The 17,475-nt window shown below is 45.4% G+C and overlaps 1 protein-coding gene across 1 annotated transcript in view; it reads left to right on the top strand.

The window, feature by feature from the left end:
• LOC117056998 (syntaxin-binding protein 4-like) overlaps positions 1 to 17,475 on the top strand; it is a 58,668-nt gene that overhangs the window by 11,149 nt on the left and 30,044 nt on the right. Inside the window, exons 2-3 of the mRNA XM_033167711.1 lie at positions 8,407 to 8,665; positions 9,378 to 9,451. Coding sequence (XP_033023602.1) covers positions 8,619 to 8,665; positions 9,378 to 9,451 — 121 coding nt within the window. The 5' untranslated portion in view covers positions 8,407 to 8,618. The remainder of the gene's footprint in view (positions 1 to 8,406; positions 8,666 to 9,377; positions 9,452 to 17,475) is intronic.

The raw sequence follows: 17,475 nt of genomic DNA, 5'->3' as shown, positions 1-17,475 counted from the left end.
CTTGAGCCCATGATAGTCTCCTAAAGCCACCATTCCCAAAGAAACGCTTTCTAGGGAATAAATCCCAATGAAAACAGAGGGATTTAATTCCAAGCGCACAAACATGCCCTTCCTCTCAGGGCGGCAAACGACAAAATCACAAAACAATGCATACATTAAAAACCTTTTTTAAAGGTACCTAAAGAAACCATGGAAGGGAGGAGGGAAGTCTGAGTTTTGGAAGTATCCTGTGTAATTTTTATTATTTGTGATTATGAGTGTTAAAGAATTTGTAAAATCAAATAAAAATTATTTAAAAAACATATTTAAAACATTTAGAGGCATTAAACGTGTAGAAACATCAAAGCACAGCCATATGTCCTCATAGCTAATAATTTCAAGCTTGCCAGGAACAGTAGCTTTCATCTGTGAAAGGCCTGGCTGAAAATGAATGTTCACCAGAGAGGGTATTCCACAAATGGGAAAGCACTACCAAGAAGGCAACGGCAGGGCTGGATGCTCTCCTTTGTAAAGAACACCCTGCATTTAGAAAACTAGCACTGCAGGGAGTGAAATAGGACTAGAACCTTTCTACCTGATGTGGCCAGTGTTGTTGTTGTTGTTTGCAGGGAGGTTGTTTTTCCAAGGGGGCACATTCAAAAACGACATCCCTCCAGTTGCAGCCTCAAGTGGTGCTGTTCCCCTACACACACATCACATCAGGATGCAACCATCTCGTTCTGCCGCAGCAGACCAAGCCAGACCACAAGTTAGGCATAGAGGGCTTTGAAGTGGTACATAGATGCAATAAGTAGTGCCTTCTACCCCCACCCACCCCCCAAAAAGGAATGCTTGGTGTATCTTTTTTGCTTCGGGGCTTCCATGAAATCAGCTTTGCAAAATTATCACAAAACGGCATGGCTCGGTCTGCCAGCTTCTAGTGGGATGAGGATAAAGCAAATGAGATTTTAAGCGCCTGTCAAAATTGGAAGCTCCTCTCTCATGAGGGAGGGGGGGAGGGAGTTTGCAAGAGCTGCTGATGGGGCAGCACTGGGCATGGCTGAGATCGCTTCTCGACACAGTCCAGCTCCACAGCCAAGTAAACACGTGGCCCCATGGGCTGGGGTTTTATTTTATTTTTTTATCCCCATGCCAAGGGCACAAATGTGCTTGCAGAAGACATAGATGTGACCAAGTTCACCACGACCAAATTCCAAGGGTGCTCCCCGCCCCCCCCCCTCCGGAAGGTTTGGCTGGTGCCTTCATTATACACCTTTGGGAGCCACGCAAAAATGTTCCTCTTCTTTGGCTGATTGACATTTGATGACCTTTTAAATGTGTTGTGGGAGGAGGAACTATTGGTTTGTTCTTATTTTTATTATGTGTTCTGTGGTCTTTATATTGTAATTTTTATGTTGCGAACTGCCCTGAGATCTACAGGTATAGGGTGGTATACATATTTAAACAACAACAACAACTTGCATTACCTTATGTGGTAAGATCCAGTGGTGATTTTTCCATTCCCTTGTTGAAGCAGTGACATATTATTATTATTATTACAGTGGTGCCCCGCTAGACGAAAATAATTCGTTCTACGAGTGTCTTTGTAGAGCGAATTTTTCGTCTAGCGAAGCGGCAATGCAGCGTGGAAGTTTTCTCGCCGAATAATTTTTTTCCGTCTTGCGAGGCAGCCCCATTGACTTTTCGTCTTGCGGGGCAGCCTTCCGCTTGCGAATGCCGTTCGTCTAGCGAGTTTTTCGTCTAGCGAGGCATTTGTCTAGCGGGGCACTACTGTATTATTATTATAAGATAATTTAATTTCTCTAATGTTTACCACACAGGGCAAACCAGTTTAGGGAGCAGAGGGAAGGCGGGCTTACAAAGTACAAGGCAGGTTAGCTTAAGGAGTAAAGGGCAAGTCAATTTAAGGAATGCAGGACAGATTAGGAAGTACAGGGTGAGTTACGGTACTTTAGAGAGTGCAGGGCAAGCCAACTTAGCTTGGGGCTAGTTTAGGGAGGGCAGGGTGGGCCACAGAGCACATACAACTCCGCCTTCCAACACCACTACTCCTTGAGGCATATGCCTTACTCTCTGTATAAAGGTAGGGATGGCCCTACACACTCCTGGCAAGCTTCCCTCCACCATCCTGCAGTCCCGAGTCTTGAGCCCATATGACCTTGAAGGCAAGTCCTCATTTGTCATATCCAGACACATGCAAATCCCACCCCCACCTCAATCCCCACAAGGTCATCAATTTTGCAACGGCTTCTCCACTTCCTTCCCACCCACTACAGTCCTTCAGGCAGTTTCCTGAGCCCCGCACGATCCGGCGAGGTCAGCCCTGGGATAGACAGTCTAGAGACGGGCGTATCGGACCACCTGCTTCTGTTAATAAGTTTATAACCGGTAAAATCCTACAGACTGGGGAGTATGGGGGGAGGGTGGAGAGTTGTGGAGGGATTTAGAAATGTCGGAAGACGGATAATCACATTAACCCTTAATATGTCTGATGTACTGGTGGAGTGCAAGGAAAATGATTTCAGCGAGGACTCCAACTTCCCCCCTCCCTTAATATTATAGAATCAGATGTGGAGTTATTATAGACTCATTCTCCTGAATGGAAAGGATTTGTGAAGGGCAGGCTTGCATCATGTTCAGTGATTCAATTCTCACATAATACCAAACCATGATTTGGCACTTACGATGGTTCAGAACCCAAACCTTTGCCTGTTGAAAATACTTCAGTCCTTCTGGTGACTTTCCAGCATCTCTTCAGCTGGGATAAAGCAATGGTTGCTCCTTTCAGAATTGTTCCCCTACTGGAAAGAAAGAAAGAAAGAAAGAAAGAAAGAAAGAAAGAAGCCATGCAGAGCTCTTACATGAGAGAAGGTGTCCATCTGTTGGCATTTTTTTTTTGGTGGAACTGTAAATAAGGGCTTTTGTCAATGTCCATCTTAAAATGTGGTGTCCAGAACTGGACATGGTACTCCAGATGCAATCTGACTAGAGCAGGGGTCAGCAAAGCTTTTTCAGCCATGGGCCGGTCCACCGTCCCTCAGACCATGTGGTGGGCTGGACTATATTTTGAATTTTTTTAAAAAAATGAATGAACTCCTATACCCCACAAATAACCCAGAGATGCATTATAAATAAAAGGACCACATTCTACTCATGTAAAAACACCAGGCAGGCCCCACAAATAACCTAGAGATGCATTTTAAATAAAAGGACACATTCTACTCATGTAAAAACACGCTGATTCCTGGACCGTCCGTGGGCCGGATTGAGAAGGCGATTGGGCTGCATCTGGCCCATGGGCCTTAGGTTGCCTACCCCTGGGCTAGAGCAAAACAGAATGGGGCTATTACAGGATGGATTTGCATTCAGTTTAGCTGGATTCCTGCTCACATCTGGTGATTTGTGCTGAAGTAGATGTCAGAATGTACAGTTCTCTCCCATTTAGATATACAATTTTATCTCAGAGCTGTTGTAACCTGTTTAACTATTCATCATATTTTGTAGAAGGGAAAAGAAATTCTCAGTTTTCCAGCCTGTCCCTTTTTGGTTTTGTTTTCAGTGACATCAGCCAGTAGTGTAGTCAAATATAATTAGCCCCATAGCACATTTTATCACACCCCATTTTCTTCAGGTTACGCAATTGTCTGGAATCACCAATGTGACTCCACTAGGAAGCATTACCCTAATCCAGAATTGCATTCAATTGCTCCTGGTGATGTCACCACATAGTCAAACCTGATTGGTTCCATGGTGACACCATCAAATCCATTGAATGATTTCTTGATGGAACCATTTTCTTTGGAACCATTTTCCTGGTCCTTTCTCTTTGCCCATTGTGGATTGCCTCTGATATTGCTGAGATGAAGTTCCTACTCTGAAATGCCTGCTGTGCTTTGTGAAAGATTGGAAGGCCACATTCTTAAGAGGGGTGACATTGAAGGACTTCGAAGACATTGGTGGGTGGAGGAGATGGCCTTTTACTGTACGTCCAGGAGAACTGCATACGAAAAATGTGCATGATAGGGAAAAAATTGCAGTTAATAATAATAATAATAATAATAATAATAATAATAATAATAATAGAGAAACTGAACTTAAGAAGGGAAAAATGATTCCTCCATCTCTTCCTTCAGTTGAGCCCGCACAGGTAACTGATCTTCAGAGGGCTCAGCCTATTGCAACAGCTACTTCCTCAACGGATTCTTTGCTCCTTTTGCCCACAAATCTGCTTCCTGCTATCTACTGCTATCTGCGCTAAGCACACCTCTGTGGTGCATGGCCTTTCTCCCCCGTTGCTATGGCTACAGCCATTTTGCATCATCCAGCTCTCTAATCACCCTATTCCAGCACACAGTGGGCCCTTGATCAGATTAGGTGGCCGACTCAGCAGAGGGGGAAACAGGACAAGATGACGTAGCTGAGGATTTAACTCTCTGTGGGAGATGGAGACAGAGGAATGGCAGCAGTAGGGGGAAATGGAGGCCTTCCATGGATGGTGCCCGGAAGGTTGCCTAGAAGGGAAGGATGGCAAAATTTATTCAGTTCACATTTAACAGCTAGTCTGCATCATTCACATTTCCCCAGACAGTGTGCAAACAAAACAAAACAAAACAAAACTTATCTTTCGAAACTGGAACTTCTCTGAATTTTTCAATGCAGCCAAGTAATGTGCAGAAAAAACACATTTGCATCTATTAAGTGAAAATAATTTGCACAAATGCATTATGTTAGAGGAAATTGCTTTACAAAAATGTGTCGATTAGGTAAAACTGAATACAAAAAATTGGGATAAATTTAAACTAAAATGCTGATGAATTTCCATGAGGTTCCCCCCCCCCAACTGATGCAGAAATGTGGAGAACTGAATTCAAGACTTGGGAAGGGGTGTGTGAAATACTAAGAGAAACAGAAACTGACAGATTCCTTGATCCTACCAGAAGGGAACGTGACTTCTAAAGAGTTGTTTTTCGCCAAGACTGCTGCAGCATAGGAAAGAGCTAAACTCCTGTTGTCTACCTGCTGCTTTCCTGATTATGACGATGCTGTATGTATAATATAGATAGATATAGGCTTCTAAGTGGTTTATAAGATCCATTGTAAAATCCATGCATAATTAAAATACACAATAAACCATTCAATCAAAGCATTAAAACAGCCGTAATTTAAAAAATACAAGAAATTATGCCAGTTTAAAAGCATAGCAATTAAAACAGTGAAAAATAATTAGAACAATAAGAACAGAAGGTGATGTTTGGGGGGGGGGATGCTTGCCTAAACAGGTGTGTCTCCAAGAGCTGGTGGAATGCCAATGCAGATGGGATTTCTCATATTTCAGGAGGGAAGGCATCCCACAACACTGATGGCACCAGGTAAAAAACCTGCCTCTACGTTACCACAAGCTTATAATGATCACTTTCCCTCTCTCTGAAAAAACCACTGCTACTTCCTTCTCTTTTTTTAAGTGCACATAAGAGGCATTGAGCACCACATCTAGGGCTCTGAACCGGCGGCGGTTGGAGCTCATTTGCAAACAGACATTTATTTGCTATCTCACAGCTTTTGTTTTATGCAGCCAAAAGTCACTGTCTCATCCCAAATCCTCTGATGCACCAGTGACCTTGTAGACCTCAATATTTAGAATAATGATCAGAGAAAAATAAATAGGCCACCATCCTGCCCCTTATATAGCTGCATTAGGGCACAGCTCAGTTTTTTACGTTGTCAGCAGATCCCTTGAAACACAAGACCAACCAAATTAGGCCCGGCTGGGCATTGTGAAAAACAAACAAATCTGAAATGCAGCCAGGAGAGGCTGTCTATTTGATAGGAGCAGCAATAGGTGGTATTTAGGGGGGGAGGGGGGGTTATATAATCCTTTTCGTGCGGGCCATTTTCCAGTCAAAATTGCCTTTCCCCAGCTGTTTTCCTATCCAGATGTGGGGGAAATGCACAGGAACAACGAGAGACATTCTGATCAGAAAAACACAATGTTGAGAATGGGTCACTCACCATCCACGTCTAGTTCACCCTCAGCTTAAAATTTTATATATATATATATATATATATATATATATATATATATATATATATATACACACACACACACACACACACACACACACAGTCATTTGTGAGCTAGTTTCTCATTTGGAACATTATAGGTCTGAGCAGAGGTGACTAACCATTTCAACCTGATGGCTGCATTCACTTTTTGCCAACTCCCAGGAGGCTGAACGCCAGTGGTCGGTGTGCCCAACCCACACTCTCACATGCTCACACACAGGACTCTGGTATTTACATAGCCAGAGAGTCCCCTTCCCTACTTCCTGCAGATCAGCCGAGGAGGATGGATGGGGGAACGGATTCTTGCATCTCTCTGCTCATCAAAGGGAGGGTGGTCATGTGCATCTCCAATGTTACATGCAAACCCTAAACTGTGGTTAATCTTAGCTATGGTTTGTTGAAAAAGCCAGCTTCCTAAACCATGGCTTGTTAAAGTGTTTTATTGATGCTCATGTGATACAGAAAAGCACTTCAAAAATCACAGCATGGCAAATGTTTGTGTAAGGCACATTGTGTGGAAATGGTGATGTTGAAGCCTAATCATTACGCACTACAGCTGGGTTGCTTTTTAATGTTCAGTCTTGGGTTACACCCGCTCCATACGTTCTGTGAGACTACCTTAACTTCCTGCACAGACTCCTGAGAGCTGTGGCTTGTTAAAAGTCCTGAGAGCTGTTAGGAGACTACTATTCCCCCTCACAGATCTACAGATCCCAGAGTTCTCTGGGAAGAAGCAGGATTGACTGTTAGACCACTCCTTGAATTGTAGTTCTGTGGAGGGGGGATAGTAGTCCATACCGTCCAACCTTTGGAGACCCCCAAACCGGGATGTGCATCTTCCGGGATGCTCTCCCAGGCAAGAGTGTGTGGGGTCATGGCACCTGGAATGGCCGCCGCGATCTCACACAAAGAAACAGGGTGTCTCTTTTTCCCAGGGCACTTGGCAAGTATGGGAGTCTTCTAATAACTTTCGGAGAAAGGGCTGAGATGAAATCCGCCCCCATACTTTGTTTGCAGGCTGTAGAAATGGACAAGCCGTTTCAGAGATACTTTGGTGGGGTTGAGTGAAAGAGACATGTATGTGTTTGCATGCATGAAAAACTTAAAGCCGCATAATAAGGGGAGCAACCTCAAGCCACTCATGCCGTCTTCTAAGGATCTCCATTCCAGTTCTTCCCCACATTTCATCCTTCTTCTCAACACAATGTTCCATGGCCACTGGACTCTTATCAGTCCTCATTAACATGGTGGGTTGTTTTTGGTTTTTGTTTTTTGCTTCCTCCTTTATTTCCCCTGCTAAAACTAAAATATATACTGCTGAAAATCTCAGGGCTCACCACCACCACCCCAGCAACAATGTAATAACCCACACTCTGCTATTAGCACATATTCGGATAGCTCAGTCTGGAGAGCATGAGACTCTTAAACCCAGGATTGTGGGTTCGAGCTCCACACTGGGCAAAAGATTCCTGCATTGCAAGGTGTTCAAACAGATGACTCCCAAGGTCCCTTCCATCTCTACAATTCATATATATATAGGATATGTAGTATATATGGTTGTTTTGGGCTATCCCCTCCCTTTAGGGCTCCCTCCATTTGTTTGTGCGTCTCCAAACCTTGGGTTCTACCCCTTGGTTTGCTGATACCTCCCTGCGATGTGTGTGAATTCTGGGCAACCTTCCAGGGGCCACCTGCCGGGGTGGGAGGGGCCAGAGATAAAAGTGAGCAGAACAACAAATGCAAATTTTACCTTTGCACAGTAGGCTAGGTACTACACACACACACACACACACACACACACACACACACCCTCTGTCCTCCAACCAGGCGAGAGAGAAGCATCACCAGAGTTCAAGGACAAATCTCTGTCAGGCAAAAGAATTCAGGGGTCAAAGGAGGGCCAGTGAGAGTCATGGTATAGGGAGAGGGTGTGTGGCCCAGGTAGGGTTCTGGGGCCAGATAGAGATGTTTTGAGGGCCACACTTGGCTCCCAAGTCTGAGGTTCCCCACCACAGTCATATAAGGCAGCAAAAGGAACGGGGTGACATTAAAGAGAAATTCAGCAACAAGTTATTACAATGAGTGGCTTTCCATGGATCTCAACATACCCCGGGCAACGTCAAGGTTACCTGGCTTCATCTGAGCGGCGTCCTTCCCTTGCTGCCTGTTCCAAACCAGAGCACCTGGCAAACAATAAAAACACATCAGAATAATTACTCTGCTGCTCTAATTATGCGTGAGCAACGATGATTTAAGAGCAAGGGGAGGGAACGTCCAGAGGATTTATTTCAGTCTAATTGAATTGTTTTGCCCCCTCTCTTCTGCCGAATCCCTCTGCGATAGGCCGAGGCTGCATCCGTAAAAGCCTTGCGTAAGCTTTAATCTTAAGAGAGCGATGGTTTCCCAGTGATCTGTGTTAATGTTTGGGGTGGACCTGACGTGCCATGGGGATGGTCACATGAGCTTCTCCCCATCTCCGCCACTTTTTGCCGGATCTCGGCCAAAGCAGAACGCTTACGGGCCAGGCAGCGGACTGGACATCTCCGGCACGCAAGATGCCAGCCATTTCGGTCCTCTACAAGGGAGCTGTCATTATTAGCAGGTAACGGCTCAGAAACAGGGCTTGAGGGGGGGGGGGTCAGGCAAGCGCTGGCACATCATTGGGTCATGTAGAGAACTTGAGGGACACACGTAAGAACGCAGGCTCCCCTCAAAGGGCAAGGGCTGCGGCTCCATGGCAGAGCAGCTGCTTTGCATGCAGAGGGTCCCAGGTTCAATCGGGCTGCCTCGATGGGAGAGATGGGAAGCAGGGCTTCCTCCATCAGCTTTGCCGAAGGTCTGGCTCCACCAGGCACTTCCTACCCCTGAACTGTGGCAGCTGGTCATTATAAGAACACCTATTTAAGAATTGATTCTTTTTTTTCTCCTCTTCCCTCCCTGTCCTTTGCCCCTTGTGTGCTGTGGTTGGTGGATTATTGGTTGTTGTTTTTTTTAGCTTGTAACCCTACAGGCAGAGGCTGCCTTGTTTTAATTGATTGTATATAAGCCACTGCAGGAACTTTCCTAACTCAAGAGCAGGGTACAAATGCTCTAAATAAACACACAACGTCAAATTTATTCTCCATCTCTAGGACTCTGTTTAGTGCTAGGGCTGGTGGGAATTGTAGTCCAAAACATTTGGGGGCCATGAGGGTAGTCTAGGTTGTCCTAGAAGGACCATAGGCCTGATGCGGTATAACAGTTCTTCTCTTTAGAATCAGGGTGCCCCTGGTGTCCACAAACAGTTTCCTTTTCATCCTGGTTTCTGCTTTCAGGACACTAATGGGACCATACGGAATGGATCGGACTGTCCATTGCATTGACTTCTATGACTGCGCCAATGGGCTGGGTGAGTGTGTCTTTTTTCTGGTGTCTGTAGTATTGTGGAAGGATGAAAAAAAAAAAGGGACCGAGAAGTCTGGAGCTTTGAAGGGTGCTTTCCCTGTTTTACTTTGCTTTCCAGGAGTCCCTAATGCCAAGATTCACTCGACCTGCTGCAGGCAGTCTATTGCTAATTGTCTGTCTGTGGGGAAACATTAGGAAGGCTATCTTAAATTAACATTTTGTTGAAGTTGACGCCTATGATTGTTTGAAACCCTTTTTGTACAGCAGGACTGAGGCAGTTCAGGCCTGGAGGCTGAATGTGGTCCTCACAACTCTGCCTTAATCACAGCCACTCCCCAAACTGGCCCTGTCACTCGCCCTGCTCCCCGCCCTCTTTCAGTGAATTTGCAATGATGCCTCTTGCATGCCTGGATGGAAGACAGAGACTTGTGGGTGTGCAGAAATCTCTGGGTTGTATGTGGCTGGCATGTAGCTTACTGAAATTGTACCCATCACCCTGGCCACGTTTGCCTCTGGACCTGCCCACCAGGGGCATGTGGTACCCAAGGGGATGTGACCCTTCGGCTGCAAACTGCCCCCCCCCATCCCTGTTACACAGCATTGTAAAACATCCGACACCCTTGCTTGTTGCATCATGACTATCCATTGCTAGTGGCAGAGGAAGGGGCTGCGGTGGGTGCAGTCCACCCCAGGTGTCATCACTGAGGGGGGTGACAAAAATATGAGGTTTTTGTTTGTTTGTTAATGGGCTCATGAAATTTTTTAGTTCAGTCAAGAAATGTAATGAAACACAGCTGGTACTGGGTGCCACACCATGGGGGCCAGACTTACTGCGGGGCCTACAGTGTGCCTGAGCCACATGTCTCTACTGGGAGTGACATGGTAGCTTGGGCACTTGCAGACTTTGCGCTGCCTGAAGCGGCAGCGTGGGGCTTGCGTCTGCCCACTGCCTTTCCCTCAGTTGCCCTACAGCTGAGGGGGAGGCGGCGGAGAGACTCCACACAGTGTGCCCTACCCCCACGGCTGGTTTGCCCCACCCTCCATGGCCGGCTCACTCCGCCCCCAGCTGCAGGATGCGTGTGCCACACTGGGCACCCAAGTGGCTAGCTACGCCGCTTGTCCATTACCCAAACATGGTGGAGGAATCGAGAGGGTTTGGGAGCAGACCCATGTTGTAAACATGTATGGAGATTGGCTATATCTGAGACAGTAACTCATAATGTAATGGGGCTGAAAGGAAAGGGGGGTATTTGGTGGCAGTTTATTTTATAAACTACTGAAAAGCATTTATGTGTCATCAGCCACATCACTGCAAATGTGGATGTCATGACTATGCATACTTGTGAATACTTTAGTTGGAGAAGGTGATCTCACTGGGGATGGGTGTTTTCATACAATGTTTTTGAACAATGTAGGATAATTTTGTATGAAAACTACAGGGTATCATAAAGACATGGATAATTTTTCAGTCACTAGTAAGCTTGGGAGGAGGGCAGGGTTTGTTTGTGCTATTGCTTATGTTTATGCCTAATTTGTCTAGTTACATATTTGTGGAAGCCAGTAAAAATTACTTTAAAACAAAACATCATAGAAATTCCTCCAGAGGAAGGCCCAAAGCTCCATGGCAGAGCATCTGCTTTGCCTGCAGAAGCTCCCAGATTCAATCCTTCGCATCTCCTGGTAGGGTCAGGAATGTTCTTTGCCTGAGACACTGGAGAGAAACTGCCATTTGACAATACTGAGCTAGATGGATCAATGACCTGACTCAGTGTGAAGCAGCTTCTGATGTTGCACTACATTATGGCTTTGTAATCTATCATGCCTTCTGGTCCAGGACAAGGGGAAGGCACACCACTTGTGGGTCAGCGGCATCTCCTGTCCTCAGCACTGGTTCATTCTTAGAGGTGCTAGGACAGGTGAAGGAGATGTCAGAAGAATCAGCATCTCCAGGTAGGGCTGGAAGTTATCCTTGCCTGAAACGCCTGAGAAGCACTGTCAATCAGTTAAAACAAATACTGAACTAAATCGGCCAGTGGTCTGGCTCAGTATATATTAATATGTTTTGAGTAGTGTCAATTATGACATGCCAAAGTCTGGAAGTAGTGCAACCTGACTACTGGGCATGGTCCTGGCATTCACACAACCACTCACTCTTGGCACAGCACTTTTAAAACACACACTGAGATAAAAACATGGTTGCTGTGTCCACAGACTTTGTAGGATAGACCAGGATATTATATCTACTCTCTGTTGTGCAGGGTGCAGCTGGTAATCTGGAATTAACTCCCTGAACCTAAATTCCACGAGTGTCTTAGAGATCTGCACTGATCATTTAATTGGAAATTAGTTACCATAGAGAGGTGCCAGTTAAACAATGTTTTTTTTCTGAAAAGCTGAGATCCAATTATCCCAACCTTCATCTTCTTAGATCTAAGCTTAACTTCATTTCACCTATAGCCAAATCCTCACCCCAGGAGAAGGAAAAGATGCTACAGAGACTGGAAAGCAAAACAAGGGGATTAAGCCAAATGTAATTAAATATAGTTGTCTTAGTCACAGATCTGGATTGCTGTTCCAGAGTGCAAGAGGACAGTGCTAGTGCATGAAATAAACAGGCCAAAATATTGTGTTGTGTGTCTGTGTTGCAATTGCATGCAAGCAATGGAGGTAAATGGCAAAACCTGGAATTGAGTGCAGCGTTTTGGAAATCTCAGGTTGTTTTTTTTCAGTTTCTAGTCTTTATAACTGTGCAAACAACATCTGCTGAAATATTAAGTAGGAAGGGATGGGTGACTAAAGACCACTTGGCTCATTATGATAGTTGTGGAAAATGTCAGGGTTGCACTAGCCTAGTCCTATAGAAAATATACACCTTGCAAGCATCATGCACTTTTCACAGTTGTGTGTTTCCATCTTTAAAATATAGGTTTGCTCACACATCTGGGAACTCCACCAGGCTTGCCCCAATATATAAAGAGAAGGTGGTATCCCACTAACTCATTCCACCCGTGCAAGGATTTATGCTTGCACCATGGACCTTCCCCTCCTCCTCCTTCCCCAGTGTGTCCCCTAAATCTGTTCTGGGAGTTCCCCAACCCTCCAAAGCAGATCTGGGAAGAGGATGGTAGAAGTTCCATTGCACAAGGGTAAAGCCTTGTGCTGGCATAATGTGCACTGACTTGGATACAGCCCTGACTGTTGCTGCTCTATACAAACATCATTCAGGTGCTCTCAAGGCACTCCACTCACCTCCCGGCAGTTCAGTATTCTGCTGCCATTGCACTGGCTGGGCTGCAGTGTGCACAGGACAGGTGCCCCCTTGGGGAATGCTGCTGCTGCCACCAGTAGCCAAATATGTAGCCAGCCTGAGTTTCCCACTGCCCTTCCGCCAACGCATCATCTGGAGAGGCAAACCTCAAAAAGGTTGGTGGTGGGCGGAGCTGTTAATGTCAAGCTCTCCCTTCTTGGGAAACCTCCTCGCATTCCTGGCCTGAAATCACTGAAGTCTCCCCTTTCCCCACAGCTGGGAGAGTGCCCAGTTTAGAGGAGGAGAAGGTGGAGTTCCCATCGCATGCTTTCCCCACGCAGTGGTGGGGCCAAGCGGCTTGTAGGCCAGCTGCTGCTGCTGCTGCTGCTGCTGCAATGCCTTGAAGGGCAAGGGACATGGCCGGTACCCTCCTAGCCCTGGGCCACATTGCTATGGCGATCTCCCAGCAGATGATCAGGATGGAAGAGTACCAGCAGCATCCTGGCAAACTGCAGGACATGGGCGTGGAGCTGCAGCAGGACATAGGCCAGCTTGCCCTGCCATGGCTGCTCAGTTGGGTGGAAGATGCTGGGTGTGGCCAGCCAACCAGGGAAGGAGAGCAAGGGGAACCAGCATTCTAGCTGCCCTTCGCTAAATCCCATCAAATGGCTCTGGCTCCTCACCCTCTTCATATACTCACTTTGGGATCCCCTTCCGTTTCCACAGGCTTCCTTCCTTTCCTGTGAAAATGGGTGTTTGTGCAAAGGGGGTGCAGAACAGAGGGGGAGGATGCATGGCTATGGGGGCAAAGGTGAAAACAGGGGTGCCAAGTGGAGCTTCAGAACGGAAGAGAGAAGTATTTTCAGAATGTGAAACTTATTGCTTACACTGGGTGGGAGGGGAAAGTTCTGGGGCACTGATTCCCAAAGTGGGGTGTGCCACCCACTGGGGGGGCACTGGAATTACCTAGGGGGACATTAAGAGGCAACCAAGTGGCAAGAGGCACTGGAAGTGTAAATGACTAACCGACTTTGAGCAGCTGGCATCACTGAATCAAGTTCATCAATTTGGTTGACTTAATTGGATTAGATAGTTTTAATTGGAATTTGAATAAATGTGCAATTGATTGTTTGAATTTTTTGCATTATTATCCTTTCTTAATGGGTTGTGCGAACTGCTATTCTGAGTAATGTTTTTTTTTAAGGAACCAAGGGGGAAGTGGTCGAAGAAAATTTGGGAGCCTCTACTCTAGAGGGTGACTATCGGGGAAATAGCAGGGGGTTGGCAAGTGCGGTGAGCAAGGGGCTCAGTTGTGTGTGTTTGTGTTTCCATCATTTCAGTTCAAAATTGGGCTATTGCAGAGTAGAGGAAGATGGCAGACAAAGCAGACCCTTCCACAAGGTGTAAATGGGAAGGGTTGTAGTTCAGTGGTATATATCATCTGATCTGCATCCCCCAGTTCAATCCACAACAACTCCAGGTAGGACTAGGAGAGAGCCATACCTGAAATTCTGGAGAGCAGCCGCCCGTCAGTATAGGAGGGTCTTGTTGGCTCACCCTGTGGGAACACCCTCCCATCAGACATCAAACAGATAAATAACTATATGACTTTACGAAGACGTCTGAAGGCAGCTCTGTACAGGAAAGCTTCTAATGGCTGTTGTTTTATTGTGTTTTAAATATTTTGTTGGGAGCCACCCAGAGGGGCTGGGGCAACCCAGTCAGATGGCTGGCATATAAATAATAAAATTGTTATTGTTTTTGGGCACGACCTAGGTAGGTGAAGCAGGAGTATGACTCCCGGTGAGTCCTTTCCTAGGTGGCTCAGACTGAAACTTTCTATACCCCAACAAGAGCATTACAATAAGCATGTCCCTATATTTGTTAGGGGTGAGCAGATCAGTTGGTTTGATCTTGGCTTTGCGGAATACTTCCAAGCAAAGCACATTTGTCGATGGGGTTGATTCCTTGGTTCAGTTGCCTTGGTTCAGTTGCTGTGTGTGTTGTGTGTGGTTGCAATAGACAGATGCTCAGTGTCTGTGGGCTTCCTCCCGTCTGTTAACACATCTATTTGTGTCTTGGATTGAGAGCAAGGAAGTCTGATCTCGCTGGCTCTCGCCGACTGGCTGATTTGTTAATTAAAACCAGCATTCATAATCCCACAGCCTTCAGCACAGACTCCAAGAAATTGGAATTTAATGAGCCTTTGATAAATTGCATTCTTGCCCTTTTCCTGCCAGGCATTTCTGTGTCAAATCTCATGTTTTTAGTTTATCCATTCACCAAAAGAGATGTCTGGGCAGCTTACACATCCAAACAATCAGAGCCACAAATTCCACATTAAATATTAAAATATGAAACAAAATAACAAAAAACCCAGCAGAGAGTTCATTTCATTTGAAACAGTCCAATTGGTTAAAACAATATATCCAGAAATTCTAAATGACCAAAAGCCAAGTTGTGTCTGTTGTACCTAAAGACTGAGGACATACCATATACTTAAAGTACATTTTTATTGCTGCAAGAGGGGAAGGGGGGTGTACTTGTTACCCAGAGTGATTCAACAATCAATCCCTCTTCAGCAGGAACTCTGGGAACTGTAGTTCTGTGAGGGGAAGAGGGGTCTGCTAACAGTTCTCAGCATCCTTAACACAGTTCCCACAATACTTTGAGGGAAGCCATGGCTGTTTATAGAGGGATCATAGTGCTTTAAATGTATGGTGTGAATGTGGTCTCAGTTTCTCATTTTTCTCATCTTATGTTCTGTTCTCCAATTTTCCACATCAGTTTGTGAATCTTTTTTTAAAAAATTCCTCATCAAAATCCAGCATTTTAGTGCAAATTTCTCCTAATACACATTGTTGTATGCAATTCTGCCTAAACTACAAATTTGTGCAAAGAAGCTTTCTCTGATACACTGCATTTCTGCGTGTTACTTTCATGACTATGTGCATTTTTATGTACACACCCATTTTGGTACGCAGCATTTGAGCACAGTTGTGCTGCAAAATTCAGAGAAGTTTGAATTTGAAAAGATGGCCGTGCTTTGGTTTGCATATTGTTTTTGAAAGTTCTGAAAGCCATTTTAAAATGTGAACTGAACCAAATTTCTCCTCCATCCATAATTCCAGTCATGACAGAGGATTCTGGGTAAGGGTTTTTGATTTGGGTTATGATGAGGCAAGCTAAGTTCTATCTCCCAGTAGCACCCTGGAGAGCTCCACATGGAGTTTAGACTGGAGATTTCACATGCACGGTTCATCCTGGTTTTTTGCCTGATTCTGAACTGGAGTTTTGTTTCATATTTAGCACCAGCCCTTATATATTACCACCAGAGGGCACTGTGGCTGTGCAACAAGAGACACTTGAAAATTTGTTCGCAGGGAAGGGATCCTCTTCCTATTATTTGTGCTCATTCAATCGCCCTTGGTTGTGTGTGTGTGTGTGTTTAATAAGGATGAGATGTGACTATCTGCCACGCTTTCTAATAGGATTGCATGAGAAAGAGGCGAGAGCCAGCCAAGAAAACTGAAACTGGAAGAATTTGCCTTACTCTTACATTATGCATGAATTTACATTTTTCAAAATCCTATTTGGCTCTGGGTTTCCTGACCTTTTGGGACCTGGGGACACATTTGGAACTGTGTTGTAGGCACAACAATATACCCATTTCACAGAAGGAATGCTGGCAATGCTGAGGATGCCTTTCCCTTAAACAAGCACACAAAAACACCTTGTTGTTGTTCAGTCGTTCAGTTGTGTTCGACTCTTCGTGACCCCATGGACCAGAGCACGGCAGGCACCCCTATCCTCCACTGCCTCCCGCAGTTTGGCCAAACTCATGCCAGTCGCTTCGAGAACACTGTCCAACCATCTCATCCTCTATCGTCCCCTTCTCCTTGTGCCCTCCATCTTTCCCAACATTAGGGTCTTTTCCAGGGAGTCTTCTCTTCTCATGAAGTGGCCAAAGTACTGGAGCCTCAACTTCAGGATCTGCCCTTCCAGTGAGCACTCAGGGCTGATTTCTTTAAGGGATAAGTTTGATCTTTTTACATTCCATGGGAAAACACCTACCATACCCCAAAACAAATAAAATGCAGACTAAAGAAGAAACAGGCAACTCTTCCCAAGCAACCCCGTAAAACAAAAATAAAAAACACACCTCAGTTGTTGTTGTTGTTTTTTTAAAAAAAAAACCTAAAAATTGGGAGGGGCAGGAAGCCTTGAAGGGCACCAAGGAATATGCCGGCCCACTTACCATGTTGGAGACCCCATATCTAGTTGGGTTCTAACATGGGTATGATTAATCTGAATTCAAGTGACTGATGCATTACTGAGCCCCTTGAGGAAGGATATTTAATATTGTGTGAACATGTGCAAAGATTAAGAAATACTGAAGCTCTCTATTGACAGATATTAAAAGAGTCAATGGGCATGACTTACCAAAAGCCCATAAGGATATGAGAAGGGCCTGCTGAATGAGGCCAGTGTCCCATTCCTGCTTGGTCTTTCATTCATTCATTGCAGCTATATCACATCCTTTTCTCTCAGGAACTCAAAGTGGCCTATAAGGCTCCCCCCCCCCATTTCATCCCCACAACAATCCTGTGAGGTTGCTTAGTGGCTGGCTCCAAGGTCACCTGGCGAGCTTCATGGATGAGTGGGGATTTCAACCCTCATCTCCTAGATCCTAACCACTCTAACCATTACAGCACGCTACCTCTTGCTACTTGTTCTTGGTTTGCATCCAGTGTAGTCCAACTCAGGGTAAACCACGGAAA

Source organism: Lacerta agilis, chromosome 13 (genome assembly GCF_009819535.1).
Source record: "Lacerta agilis isolate rLacAgi1 chromosome 13, rLacAgi1.pri, whole genome shotgun sequence".
Classification (NCBI taxonomy): domain Eukaryota; kingdom Metazoa; phylum Chordata; class Lepidosauria; order Squamata; family Lacertidae; genus Lacerta; species Lacerta agilis.
The sequence above is the reverse complement of the archived record's forward strand: the minus strand, read 5'-3'. Positions and strand labels throughout refer to the sequence as shown.